At 41.4% G+C, this 15,648-nt stretch overlaps 1 protein-coding gene across 3 annotated transcripts in view; it reads left to right on the top strand.

Moving 5' to 3' along the window:
- PHF11 (PHD finger protein 11) overlaps positions 1 to 15,648 on the top strand; it is a 62,166-nt gene extending 46,518 nt beyond the window's left edge. For all 3 annotated transcript variants that reach the window (XM_044445229.1, XM_044445228.1, XM_044445230.1), the window contains 3 exons: positions 2,458 to 2,580; positions 14,196 to 14,267; positions 15,422 to 15,648. In XM_044445229.1, the coding sequence (XP_044301164.1) occupies positions 2,458 to 2,580; positions 14,196 to 14,267; positions 15,422 to 15,561 (335 nt within the window). In that variant the 3' untranslated portion in view covers positions 15,562 to 15,648. The remainder of the gene's footprint in view (positions 1 to 2,457; positions 2,581 to 14,195; positions 14,268 to 15,421) is intronic.

The following is a 15,648-nucleotide window of genomic DNA, read 5'->3' on the forward strand; positions in this document are numbered from 1 at the left end:
GCCAGAAGGTTCTTGAAAGGACTGAAGAGCGTATCACCACCAGCCCAATCAATCATGCTGGGATGAAGACTTTCAGTGGTGCTGCAAGCACTAACATAACCACTGTTCAAGCCACTAGCTATGGCAGATATCTGCCTGATGTCCTAGAAGGTAGCATTCCTTGTAGCCATTATATCAGCATGCAGGGCAAGCAAACTTTGTGCACTCAGAATTGACCCACTATTCGTTGCTTTCCACAAGGACAAGGTAGGACCACTCCCTTCTCCCTAAAGTAGTATCTTCCTTCCATCTGAACCATGATACAGTGGTACCTTGGCTCACTAATACCTCAGAGTTCACAACCAAATCGGGTCATGAACAAAAATTTCATAAACATTTTTACTCAGGTCGCGAACTTCATATTGGGTGGCAGCCGCCATCATATTGGGGGCGGGGGAAAGATGGCTGAGATCGCACACATCTTTCCTGCACGAGCGCGCCCGTGTTCGCACCCGTCTCTCCCACCCAGCACGCCCATTCTCACCTGTCTCTCCCCCCAGCACGCCCACATTCTCTCCCTGCTCTCCCCCCCAGTGCACCCATGCTTGCACCCATCTCTCCCCCGCAGTGTACCTGCATTTGCGCCCATCTCTCCCCCACCCCCAGTGTGCCCATAATCATACCCGTCTCCCCCTCCTGAGCACACCAGGATGACAAGCGCGTGCAGGATGATGGGTGTGTGCAGGATGACGGGTGCGATCGCAGTCGTGCTGGTGGAGCAGGGAGATGGCTGCACTCGTGCTCAGGGTGAGCCGGGGTTGGGGGGGGAGATGGCCATGATGGCCATGATCTTTGTTGTTGTCACTTTGCTTCACATTTTTCCGATTAAAAAAAAAAGTTACAGAACGTATTAAGCTTATTTACATTGAGCCTTATGGGGAAATTTAACTTGACTTACGACCAATTTGGGTCACGACCAGAGTCCTGCAATGAATTAAGTTCGTGAGCCAAGGTACCACTGTACTACCTACCAACTTTCTTCCAACACTATCTGGACTGATGGAAACCACACTACCCATAGTGGATGTCCGCAGAGCCCTAGCCTTCTACCACTCTTGCACTGAACCAATCTGCAAAACAAAAAGACTGTTTGTTTCTAAAGGAAGAACAGTAACACCTCAGAGACTGGCCCACTGGATAGTAGAGGACCATCAAATTGGCATACCAGCTAGCTGGACTTGAACTTCCACAACAACCAAAGATGCACTTGACCAGAGCAATAGTGACATCCATACATGCTGGCATCCTGGTAGAAGACCTATACAAAGAGTGACCTGGTCTAACATCCACATTTGTCCAGCACCCCCAACTTGATATATGAGTGAGAAAAGACTGTTACTTTGGATGAGCGATCTTGTCCGTGGTAGGCATGTCATGAGCGGAGCTGACTGGAGCCGGGGGTCAGACTGGATGGCCTGGGAGACCCCTTCTGTCTCCCTCTGTTTCTATGTTTCTATGTCCACAGTTCTACAGTGACAACACTGCCCACCTTCATTCCAAGGTAAGCTTGCTAAACTCCCATAAGTGTGGTGTACAGAGACCACAAAGAAGAAAGTAAGGTTGCTAACCAGCATTCTTCAAGTGGTTATCTGTGCATTCACACAACCAGTCCCTCATTGGTGTCACACGGAAATATCACTGACCTTAACATCCACATTCTAGTTCCAAGGTCCAGGCAATGGTCTTACAGGAACTGGAGAAAATGGTGGTAGCCTGCCTTTATCTAGCCTTTGGGGAAGGGGGCAGGGGTCCCACCAAAAACGCCTAACTAGGGAATCTCTGTCTATGCCACTAGAGGCCCCATGAATGCACCAATGTCCACTTGAAGAATGTTGGTTACACATAAGCAACCTAAGCATAAGCAACACATAAGCAACCAAGACATTCTGGTGTATGTTATCTGTTAACAATTATTTGTTCTAGCTTATTTGTACTTTTTCCCATTTAGAAACTTTAATAAATATTGTTCAAAACAGAAAGTTAAACAGTGCAAGAGAACAGACTTTGAGCACAATTAGCTTTTCCAGCTTTACTTTGTCATAACTTCTATAACAATCATCACAATACGGAGGTATGATCATTTTTCATGCCCTTAGGATTAGGTGTATTCTAGGTATTAAACAGGCATCTTTGTTGTTATTTGTCTTGCTTGATAGGTGTGTCTCCCTAGTGAGGAAAATAAAATTTGGATGCTTCTATGCTCAGTGATTGTCCTCTGCTGAATGATAGGAAGCAGCACCAGATTTCCTTTGTTTAAGATTTCCTGCTTTAAGTTTAAGATGAACTGTTGTACTGAGTCACACTGGGCTTGACACTGGGCTTCCAGACAAATGATTGCTTCACAATGAGAGCTTCATAATGCCAGCAGCAATTGAGCTAGAAAATGGTTTGAATAAGGATATATTTCTCTCTCAACAGTAAGGACAGACTTTTTAAGGAAGTGTAAGCAGGCTGGGCTCCTTGATGAAATCTTTGAGGAAATGTTAGATACTCTTCACTTGGCACAGGAAAAACTGATGGATGACAACACTTCAGAAGCAGGTACTGTAAAGAGTTTAAAATTCGCAACTGTACCACCTGAGTTACCTGCTAATGTCAGCCTTTTGGTCCAAGGCATGTCCAAACAATGCCTTGGTAGGATATACTTCATTGGCTTGTTACTCGCACATATGGGGCTCAGTGCCGGAGAAGAGCAACAGGTGGGGCATCCTAGAGCTGAAGGAAGTGATGGCTCTCCCATTCTCTTCTGTGCATGTTCCTGCTGCAACTCCTCTCTTCCTCCTCAGTTCCTTTTCATTCACTGCAGCACTAGTAGCACCTGGGATGCTTGCCTCTCCTCAGAACAGGCCATCTTCCAATCTGCTGTACAAAATTTTTCCTCTGCTGCTTTTAATTTTTATTCTTAGGTTTGCATTTTTGCTCCTTAACAGAGTCACACTTGCTTGGATGCTTATGGCCTCCAAGACCCTCCTGTAAATAGTGTATGAGATGTGGCAGAAAAGCACTGCCGCCTGATGGGCACTTTTGCTTGGTCTCACTTGCTGCTCTTCTTTTACCAAAAGTCCCAGAGAAGTCAGGCAGCCAGTCTTTAGGCCTTGCCCTGGCACTAAGCCCCACCAGCAACTGGCTCAGCAGCACAGAGCAGTCTGCTCTCCACATCTTCATTGTCGGCTTGAGGCAAGTCCCCTCTGAGCTTCTGCTGACATGAGGAGATGCTCCCTGGTGGAGGCCCTGTCTGAAGAGGGCACTCATAATTTTGCCCTCAGTAAGGCACTGGTGTTGGCCTTGCCCTTGGAAGCAGCATTAGGATTAGTGACTCTGTCTGCACCATTCACTATATTGACATTGGCCCTCCTCCCAGACCCTCCTTTCCAGTCAGTTAGGTCCAAAACCTTTTGTGTATGTGCTAGTCTGTAATGCAGAGAAAAGCTAAGAAGTTACCCTTGAAGCAATCTTGATCAACTGCCCTTCTGACCACAAGGAGCCATCAAATCATACAATTTAGGACCTGAATACCCCAATTCTGGAGTCTCAGTTGGAGACAGTGGGGCCTTACTTTACCTGCATTTCACTTGACACTTTCTTCTGCAGCTCCTTGCCTATGACCCATCAATCCCAGTTCTGGAAAAGCTACAGTTGACATTCTTTGAATGAAGTGCAGTAACCAAGATCTGAGAGAAATTGTGTTTCTTGCATCTCATAGAATCATAGAATAGTAGAGTGGGAAGGGGCCAAGAAGGCATTGAGTCCAACTCCTGCTCAGTGAAGGACCCCAAGATAAACCACCCTCTCGGATGGCTGTCCTGCCATCTTGAATGCTTCTAGTGTGGGAGAGCCCACAACCTCCCTCACTAATTGGTTCCACTGTTATAGTGCTCCAACAGTCAGGAAGTTCTTTCTGATGTTCAGCTGGAATCTGGCTTCCTGTAACTTGAGCCTATTTTTCCTTGTCTTGCCCTCTGGAATGATAAGAGGTCCTGGCCTTCCTCTGTGTGGCAACTTTTCAAATATTTGAAGGGTGCCCCTTAGTCTTGTCTTCTTGAGGCTAAACATGGCCAGTTCTTACATTCTTTCCTCCTAAGATTTTGTTTCCAATCCCCAGATAATCCCTGTTCTTCATCGTGGTCTCCGTGCATCACACATATATGGGTGCTGCGCCTGCACAGTACCTGTTGCCAGGAAGATTTATTTATTTATTTAAACAACTTATATGCCGCCCCATCGCATGAGCCTCATTTAGAAGTTTTAAAGGTTTTTGGTGGGAACTCCGCACCCCCTTACCAGTTGGAGTGCCCGCCCCTGCGCCAGTCTGCTTGAGACCGCTGTTCACCATGCCTTGGACCTTTTTGCTTGTCCCCTTGTCTCTTTGTAAACGACTTGCTTACTCTTTTGAATAGTTCTAAAAACTTCTATTTTTGTCTTACTCCTTCTTGATCTGAAAACCCTTTTCCCATTGTTCACTACCCTTACCAAACCCCTGCTTTATATCCTTTCCCTCTCCCCTCAGCTCCCTTCCCATTTTTTTTAAACCCTTCTATCATCTTCACCTTGAACTATCCTCTCTTTACCGCTGTACTTTCCCTCATTTCTGTCTTGATTGCACGGTGGGTAGCTTTCCACAAGTGCACTCAGTGTGGAGTTAAAATGTCTCCCGCTGACCCACACACCCTTTGTCTCCTCTGCCTAGGAGAGGGACATAGAACTGACAAGTGCAGCCATTGCTAGCCGTTTACTAGGCAAGCTCAGAGAAACCGAGAAAATCAGCTGTGAAAAACGTTATGGGCCCAAGCCTTGGTTGCCATGAAGCAGGTCTTGGTAGAAACCAGCTCCTCTGTGGCTCCAGGACCTTCCAAAAGTGCCCCCTCTCACCCATCCGAAGAGGACTCAGCCAGTCGTGTTGGAAAGCATTTTCTTATTCTCCCTCGAGGAAACATAAGGAGAAGAGGAAGCATGTCGGGTCCAAGGAAGCTTCAAAACCTAAGCGTCCTAAGAAAGACAGACCTGATAAAACTGAGCGTCAGCACAAAAAACACGCTAAAGTGCCTCGCTTTGAGCCGAGTGATATGCCTGTCTCGGTACACCTCACTCTCCATATGTGGAACTGGTGCATTGCCCACAGGATCACCCCTCGAGTGGTTCATCTCGCCGGCATCAACAACGAGGAAGTCAACTCCCTCAGCAGGCACATGTCCACAACCCATGAGTGGGAGTTGGATCACCAAGTTTGTCACCATCTTTTTCAGTTGTGGGGAACACCGACCATAGACCTGTTTGGACACTGGACAACTCTGTCTGCAGGATGTACTGCTCCAGAGTGGCCATCAGTCCAGATTCGACCAGGGAAACAGTCATGATCTCCTGGGAGGACGAGTTCTTTTACATGTTCTCTCCAATCCCACTAATAACAAGGGCTATAGTGAAGATCCGTCAGGACAATGCTCGTGGCGTCCTTATCACTCCCTGGTGGCCTCGACAGTCCTGGTTCCCCACTCTTCTGCAGATGTCCAACAATGAGTTCTTACATCTGTCTCACATCCCTCACTCTCTCACTTAAGAACAAGGTGCTATACGACATCCAGACCTGTGTTCCCTGAACCTCACCGCTTGGCTCATACACTGACTGTTCCTCCTGCTTTATCTTCGATACTGACTGCATCTTCGGTACTGACTATTGCTTCTACTCATCCCATACCGACAACTCCTTTGAATCCAACAAAAGCACCTCCTTCGGGACCGACTTTTACGTTGTCTACACTTGCTTCCATGAGATCAGGGACTTCTATGCCACTGTTACCCTTGGTACTGTTACCTCGGTACCGATGACATCTTCGAATCCGACAGATCTTCACCCAGACATTCAGTTCATTCACCAATCTACACTACAACCAAACACTCAATGCTCTTGCAATGCTAAATGGAAGCGTTTTACCTCCTTTGCTGCTGCTAACCAATTTCTACCTCAATCTGCCACCGTTGAGAATATTTTACAATTCCTACTCTGATACACCGTGGGGGTCTCAAACCTTCCTCCCTTAAGGTGTATATCGCAGCCATCTCGCATCATTGGGGGTGCATTGGAGGTTTGTCTGTATTCTCTCACCAACTTGTACGGTGATTCCTACAAGAATTGGAGGTTGTACAAAACCTACAACCTCCAGTCTGATCAGTCGTCCTGACATGGAGCCTCTCTGTTGTTTTGCAGGCTCTCACCAAACCTCCCTTTGAACCGCGGGCTACCACCAATCTCCACCTCCTCTCATGGAAAACAGCTTTCCTAGTTGCTGTTACATTGGCCAGAAGAGCCAGTGAATTGTGTCCTCTTCGTGTTGACCCTCCATACCTCAATTTCCTCAAGGAAAAAGTAGTCATCTGCACTGACCCAGCTTTTATGCCAAAGGTGGTGATGCCTTTTCACCTTAATCAGGACATTGTTCTACTGGCTTACTTCCCTGCTACATTGACACAGATCGAGCACTCTCTACACAGCCTAGATGTCCACAGATGTTTGGCCTTCTATTGATCCCAAACTGAGTCATTCAGGAAAACCAAACAGCTTTTCATTAAATACTCAGAACATGACAAGGGAGCACCCATCGGTACTCAAAGACTTTTGAAATGGATCATTGAGACGATTGTACTTGCTTACCACGTCTCCAAACTGGACCTACCTGTTACTCCGAAAAGACATTTCACAAGAGCTGTTGCCGCTTCTTCTGCCCTCCGTGTGGGCATTCCACTACATGATATCTGCAAAGCAGTTATGTGGTCCACCTCACACTACTGTTTAGACATCAAGGCCAGAATTGGGTCATATTGATCCTCATCTACTGATAATATCTTATAAATTTTACTTACTATCCCTTTCATTTGCATATTGTCTTGTTTTTCCTTTTCCACTATCATATCTTCGAATTTAGCATAATATCTACTTCTAACCTTTTGCTTTAACCAGTTTTAAGTCTGACAATCTAGTTGGATCACATTAAACCAAGTTGTTTTTCCCTTACTAATGCCCCTCTTTTCTTTTTTATTAATTCTCTCTAACCAGTCTCTTACCTTAATAATCTATTTATTCTTTAATATTTTTCCCAAGCTTTCTCTCAAATTTAATGGAAATCCTTCTAATTCAGTAATTGGGTATAATGGTGATATGGATGACATAAATTACTCCTAACACTTATTCCAAATTTGTAATATATTTTTAAGGAAAGGATTTTTTAACCTTTTCATAATATTTTTATTACCATGTTTAAAGAAAACATCAATCAAGGATCCTTCCAGCTGATAAAATTCTAATTTTAACCATATAACTTTATTGAGTTGTAATATAATATCCATTATATGCCTCATATGATTTGCTACATAATACAACTTTACATTACTGATACCTAATGGTCCTGTCTTTTATGAACTATAGCATTTTAAAATTTATCCTCACTTTTGTATTCCCATTACAAAACTTATTAATCATATTTTGCTATTCTTTTAATTCTTTATTTTCATTGGTAACATCATAAACAAAAATTTCACCTTAGGAAGGATTTTCATTTTAAATACTGCTATTCTGCTGAACCATAATCAATCTTTCTAAAATCATTCATTTTCTCTTTTATTTCACATTTGAATTTATCAAAATTATCATTTTTAAAACGTTCTAAATGTTTAGTAATATTTATACCTAAGTACTTCGTAAATGCTGTATATCTGAATTTACTCCTAATCTTTTCCTTCTCATCTTAATCATAATTAAATAACATCATATTTGATTTATCCCAATCTATCTGTAAACATGCTATCTCTTGAAATCCTTCCAAGTGAGTTTCAACTTGGCCCATTATGTTAGATGAATCCTTTACTGTTAACCAAGAATCATCAGCAGGCAAATTAATCTTAATTTCATTCTCAGTATACCTTTTATTGCATTATTCTGTAACTAAAGCAAACAATATTGAGGAATGGGGACATTCTTGTATAGTACCCTACCCCAGAGATAATTGCTCCATTATACCATCATTTATTATTACTTTTGCCACATTTCCTGAATATAGTTGCTCTATTATACCATTAAATTATTTTCCAAATCCTAATGCTTCTATTGAAATCTGTCTTGCTGGATATTCCATACAATCAAAGGCTTTAAAAATATCTAATGCCATTATGCTAGCTTTTAATTTTTCTTCACATATAAACTCTAGGATATTCAGTACTCCTCTAGTCAAATCTGCCCTCTGTCTCCCTGCTATAAAACCACTTTGATCCACTTTAATATATTTATCAATAAAATTTATTCATTCCATTTGCAAATATTGCTGTACAAATTTTTGCGTCTTGATTGATCAAAAATATAGGCCCATGGATCTGCCAAATCTTTATTAGGTTTAGGAATTAAAACTATTAAAGAGTATTTCCAAGATGTTGGCATCTTTCCTCCTTCCAATATTTTATTAAACAAAACTTTTAATTTTGGAATCAAGATCTTTTAAAAACTTTACAGTATCTGATCCTAGTCCATGTATCCCAGCAGTTTCCCCTACTTTTAATGTATCATTAGTCCTCTACGTTTTTCTCTTTAACAGTTTGTTTCTATCTATCTTTCTATCTAACAGTTTGTTTCTATGCAACAGTTTGTTTCTATCCACCAAAATGAACAGTTTGCTTCAACAGTTTGTTTCTATTGTTTGAACATTTTCTCTATACATGGTCTATATGATAATAATTATCATAAATGATCCAATGATAATTTTCCACCTATATACAACTTAGGAAAAATTTGATAAAATATCCCCAATTTATCTTTTGTTAGATTATACTTTTTCCCATTTTCATCCTTGACTACCTCAATTAATTTTTTAATTTTCTTTTGTTGTGTGGCAATTTTGAATTCTTATTCAAATTCAGAATATTCCCTCTTCAGATATATTACATTCCTTTGTATTTTTTCAACCTCAATTTTGTATTTTTTCAACCTCAAAATACAATTTCTTCAATTGTATTTTGCAATTCCTTTCTTTTAGCTTGCATTTCTGTTAAGATTTTTAAATCCCTCTTTAGTATATATTTCTTCTCAAACCTTATATCCCTTTCCAAATTCTCCACCTGCTTAATCTTTCTGTTTAAATTATATGGTTCCTTAATACTTATTCCCCTTGCAACCACCTTCATTATTTCCCAAGCTTCATCACTACCTTCTCTATCATTAATTTCCCATATTTCTTTCATTTTTTGCCGTTTCGTCTTATATATAGCTATATTGTAAAATGTTAGTATACATCCTCCATCTTTTAGCTTTATAATCATATTTAATTCCAAAATACTGAACTCTATTGAATCTCCTTTCTTCCTTGGGGATTGGAATGTATGTTGAACATTTCCAGGCTGTGGGTCATTATCTTGTTTTCCACATTTGTTGGCATCTTGTAAGGATTCGGACTGATTCATTTTCTGCAGCTTGGAATAGTCCTATTGGTACCCTAACTACTCCAGGTGTTTTATTGTTTGCAAGAGCTTTCTGAGCAGCTTTCACTGCCCTTTCTAATATTGCAGGCTCTTCCTCATAGGGCTGCTCTTCAAAGGAGTCTATCATGTATAGGATGATAGGAGAGATGATAGTCTTCGGTCTATTCTTTCCATTTCTCTTTATTTTCTCCTGTTCAAATAGTGTGTCCCTTTTTTATTTTAGCATTTTTAATCCAGGTTTGAATTTCCCTCTGATCTCTTGATTTTTCTGGAAGAGCTTGCTTGTTTTTCCTATTTTGTTCTTCTCCTCTATCTCTTTACACTGGACATTGTAACAGTTTTGTGTTTGTGTTTTGTTTTTTTTTTTTGTGGAGGGTTGGTGTCTCTGGGATAGTCACTGAAAAGTAGCATTCAGAATTCTGGTACTAGTTCTGCCCTCTTTTGCTTCTTAAATCTTAAAGGTCTAGCCAATATTAACATTGTCCCCTTTTCAGCTTACATTACTATTACACACTGTCTTGTCATGTACTTTAGTGAGATAAGTAGGTAAAAATATTGATAGTACATGAGTGGGTTGATTAATATCATTTCTGTGGAACATGAACAACAATTCTTTAGGAGAGGGGAGATCTTCTCAACAAATCTTACAGGAAATTTTTAAACCTGGGCGTTCATTGTACTTTGGATCCTTCCAGTGGAAGAATTCTTAGTTTCACCAGACAAAAGATACTGTATTACACTGATCTCCCATGGCATGAAAAAGAACAGATGAAGTTGTGGGGAAACATGGAAGGCTTACAATTTGAAGATCACAACAACTGGATTCCTGTAAAATTCCATGAAACCTTACCTGCAACAATCCTCTGGCAACATTTTAAAACAACTGGTGATACTGATTTCTCACTTAATGGTATGTTGTGGCCGCACCAGCAAAGAATCCAAGATACCATTGTTCTAGTCAAATATATCAGCCATAAAATGTTCAGGCTAAGAGTACCTGAAATGTACACTAGTATCTGCTTATTCTCTGGTACTTTTATTTTTGACACAACTTTTGGCTAATCAGATGCTAATACACTGTGCAGTAACTAGACATCAACTTGGCTGTCACAGTGCAGTCCTAATTCATGCTTGCTCAGAAGTAGGGCTCAGTGATTTCAGTGGGGCTTATTCTCAGGTACGAGTTAAATGGGTACTGGATTGCAGCCTTAGTGAGGACTTCGTAGCATTGCCATTTTATCTTGGAGCAATTTTTTACTTATATTATTTTTACTTTGTGCTTTAGCCCAGAAAGATTCCCACAGTGGTTTAATGAGAGGATTGGGAGGTAGAAGGAAAAAAGGAAAACTTGGCCACTAGTTCTTCATCTCAAACTGCTCACAGATATGACCCATGGAAGGGAAAACGCAAGCTTCCTTTTCTGCCTAATGTACAGGGTCAGGTTGGTCTCTCGCTGTCCTGGGACACAGGTGCAGCCTCCAAGTGGATCTTGGCTCTCTAAAAGAAATAGGTTTTACAGTACAATCCCATGCATGTCTGTTCAGAAGATCCATTGAGTTCAGTGGAACTTATTCCCGGTTAAGTATGTTTAGGATCACAGCCTTATGTGATAAGCTAAGCCTCTTCCTTGGGAGGAAGTCACACTCAACTGAGACTTGCTTTTGAAGAGACAAGTATATCACTGCAGTTAGTCTGTAACTAAACTTCTGAAATTCATTAGCTGGCTAAATCACCTATATAAAATGATAAATACAAATGCAAAGCCATATAACAATAAATAAGCTATGAAAACATTTCTCTCTGAGAAAACACTAAATACTTGTCTTATTTGCTGATTTAAAATATTTTCAAAATAATGGTTCATCAATTAAATTAAAAATACATTAATCTAAAGCAAAGTTGCATATGAAAGAAGAAAATGTCAAATGCACATACCACTTTGGGGAAAAACAACACCCACATATGCATGAAACAGTGCTTAGTCTTCTTGATGCACATTTTTATTGGATTGTCCAGGTTCCCGTCTGTATGCCAGCTGATCTGGCTTTTTAGCACATGGTGAGGGGCTGCACCTACTCCTGAATACTTTCTTCTATGTCCTCTTATATGTCTGTAGCACAGAAGCCCACCCAGGGAACCATGTAGCTAATGCGGCAGGCCAAAAATCCAACAACTAAATAAAAAAACAGCTATTCCTCAGCAGTGGCCAGAGGATTGGAAAAGGTCAGTTTACATTCCAATTCCAAAGAAGGGCAATGCCAAACAATGTTCAGACTACTGCACCATTGCACTCATTTCACATGCTAGCAAAGTTATGCTCAAAATCCTACAAGCTAGGCTCCAGCAGTATGTGGACCAAGAACTACCAGAAATACAGGCAAGATTTTGAAGAGGCAGAGGAACTAGAGATCAAATTGCCAAGATACGCTGGATCATGGAGAAAGCTAGGGAGTTCCAGAAAAACATCTGCTTCATTGACTATGCTAAAGCATAGTTTGTTGTGATTGTATAGATCACAACAAATTGTGGCAAGTTCTTAAAGGGATGGGAGTGCCAGACCATCTTATTTGTCTCTTGAGAAACCTATATGCGGGTCAAGAAGCAACAGTGAGAACTGGACATGGAACCACTGATTGATTCAAAATTGAGAAAGGAGTTCAGCAAGGCTGTATACTTGTCTTGCCCTGTCTATTTAACTTATATGCAGAGCACATCATGAGAAAGGCGGGGCTAGATGAATCACCGGTTGCAATTAAGATTGCCGGGAGAAATATCAACAACCTCAGATATGCAGATAATACCACTCTCATGGCAGAAAATGAAGAGGAACTAAAGCTCCTCTTGATGCTGGTGAAGGAGGAGAGTGCAAAAGTTGGCTTGAAACTCAACATTAAGAAAACTAAGATCATAGCATCCAGTCCTATCACTTCCTGGGAGATAGATGGGGAAGAAATCAAGGTAGTGACAAATTTTATCTTCCTGGGCTCCAAGATCACCGCAGACAGTGACTGCAGCCAAGAAATTAAAAGATGCTTGCTCCTTGGGAGGAAAGCTATGACAAATCTAGACAGCATACTAAAAAGCAGGGACATTGCCCTGTCAACAAAAGTGCGTATAGTCAGGGCTATGGTTTTCCCAGTTGCAATGTATGGCTGTGAAAGCTGGACCATAAGGAAGGCTGAGTGCAAAAGGATTGAGGCCTTTGAATTGTGGTGCTGGAGGAGACTCCTGTGAGTCCCTTGGACCGCAAGGCGATCAAACCGGTCAGTCCTAGAGAGATCAACCCTGACTGCTCTTTAGAAGGCCAGATCCTGAAGATGAAACTCAAATACTTTGGCCACCTAATGAGAAGGAAGGACTCCCTGGAGAAGAGCCTAATGCTGGGAACAATAGATGGCAAAAGAAGAAGGGGACGGCAGAGGATGAGGTGGCTAGATGGAGTCACTGAAGCAGTCCGTGTGAGCTTAAGTGGACTCCAGGGGATAGTGGAGGACAGGAAGGCCTGAAGGAATGTTGTACATGGGGCGCGATGTGTCGGACACAACTTCACAACTAACAACAATAACAGCATTCCTCAACCGCATTTCTACTGAAGGTAATTGTCCTTGGTTTCAATACATAGCAAGAAGTATTCCAAGGGAAAATCAATTCACATCTAGAAAAGGTATATTCAGATAGGTCTCCAAAATAAGTAACCATACAATTCAGTCAAATTAAAAATTAAGAGAAAGAAAATTCACGCCCAGGAATTCTCTGAATTCTTCAGCATTGTTTTCCAGTATTTTTGGACAATTATACAATGCCAAAGATTGAAGTCCTAGTACAGTTTTGTGTCTCCAATGTTGTGAATATTAGGAGGCATTTATGTAATGCATGGGGATAGAGCATCCCTTCCTTCATGTGCGCGCGCACACACACACAGTAGGCCTCGTGTAGATTTGGATGGCTTTTCAGGTTTGTACCGTTGCACCTTCATATAGAGCAGCCAGGTCTGGCACAGCTGCACACGCTGTTCTTGCAGCTCAACTAGGCTAGAGCAGTGCATGCCATGGGCGCTTCTGGCTTGGTCGAATTCCCTCTCCAGCATGCATGCTTGGATGGCTCTTCTGTAGCTTTAAATGAACTTCCAGTCACCCATTTAATTAGCCATGTTGGTCTAGATTTTTCAAGTACCACTGCTTATTATCCTATATTGCATTTTCAGTGTGATGGCTGGTATTATTTTATGTTGCCATTTTAATAATATTGTGTGGTATAAAATTTAAAATTATTCTTATATTATTTCTTTTAGCCAGCTTGAGGTTTACCTGCATAAAGCCTTTTAAATAAATATCTGCAACCTATATATTATTTATTTATTTATTTATTTAAAACATTTCTATGCCGCCCCCAACGCAACAAAGCCTCGGGGCGGCTCACAACAATATTACAGGATTGTTTGCACAAAATTCATTCTGGACAATGGGAATAAACGAAATAGGGACTTCTTGTTGAAAATTCAAGCATTTACAAACATCTGAAAGAAGCTTTTAATACTGCATGCTTTTGTAATAATTTTGGAGTTAGCCTCCAACAGTAAGTTGTACTTAACTCTTTGATGTGAAGATAGTGATAAAATTATGGATAACTGAAAAAATAGCTTTCTTCTGTTTATCCTTGTGTTCATGGAGAGGCATCAGTATTGTTCTGTCTACCCGCAGAATATGAAGAAACGGTAATATCGCTTTTTGACTGTGGTCTCTTTGAAAATATTCTTACAGCTGCTCACTCTGGTATGTATGGAACACAGTATGGAACATGTCAGGCTAATTTACTTTTCATCTGGTGTGATTCTAATACTAAAGTACAAATATGACATTTTAAACACCACTCTTCTTAGAAGTAGAAGCTACCTTGTGTTGAAAGAATCCAGCACTGAGACAGCAGTACTTGGTCCACTACTGCCTTGACCTTATGAAGGATGTGGCTCTGTTCACCTTTATCTCATCCATTCTGACCACTTACCTGGGAATGAGGATTAAGGATCTCACTGCACTCTGTGTTGACTTGTGCTTCTGGTCAGCTACAACCGAGAACTGAACCCTTTCCCCAGCAGGGGAAAGATATTATCACCCTTCTGCTTCAAATTAGCCTTCCCATGTAGTTAGCTTATCACTGCTGGTCAGTGAATATACTTCACTCCTCAGCTGATCTACATGGGCTTGATCATTAGTATTAGCTTTACTAAGCAGCTGAGACTAGGAGTATTGGATGTGTACAGAGGAAGATGTAACATGCAAATAGGATACGTAGTGAGAATGACGGGGGGGGGGCACAAGAGAAAGATAATGGGGCAGGGTCCTGTGTATCTATACATATGGGGGAGCACATGCTAGCTGCTAAGCCGCCTTGGCAGAGCAGAGAGCCCCACCTGGGTTGTGGCTACTGGTGTCCTGACTAGGTCAGAGGCCAGGGAAAAAAGCCTCACTGCTGAGCCACTGGGCTAGTGGATTGAAAGGTTGGCAGTTTGAATCTGCAGACAGGGTGAGCTCCCGTACTCTGTCCAAACTCCTGCCAACCTTGCAGTTTGAAAGCATACAAATGCAAGTAGATAAAAAGATGCCACTTTGGTGGGAAGGTAACAGCGTTCTGTGCACTTCGGTGTTTAGTCATGCCAGCCACATGACCATGGAAACCGTCTGCGGACAAACGCTGGCTTCCTCCGCTAGGAAACGGAGATGAACACTGCCCCCTAGAGTCAGGCATGACTGGACTTTAATGTCATGGGAAAACCTTTACCTTTGTAGTCTCAGATAACTAACTTCAATAGCCTTTCAGTCGCTTTTCAGAGTGCATATGTTACAAATGGGTACTATTTAGAAAGAATTAAAGAGATATTTGAAAACAAACAAAAATCAAATACTAAAGATTGATTTTATTCATACAGGAACTGAAAAAAAGATTCAGGAGCTACTGAATACACGGAAAAAACTGGACACTCAGATTGAGCTTCTAAAAGATTTAAAAGAAGTAGTACTACCTACTCCAGAGGATACAGCTAGTGCATCGAACAGTATCTGTGAATAGACTAAATCTTCCATAATACTGGTTGATTCCTTCCAGTTGGATCTTGTATAAAATTGACCTTGTAATATAAAGGCTCAGTTCTCCTTA

This window comes from Varanus komodoensis, unplaced genomic scaffold, assembly GCF_004798865.1.
Source record: "Varanus komodoensis strain SLA01 unplaced genomic scaffold, ASM479886v1 scaffold47, whole genome shotgun sequence".
NCBI classification, from domain to species: Eukaryota; Metazoa; Chordata; class Lepidosauria; order Squamata; family Varanidae; genus Varanus; species Varanus komodoensis.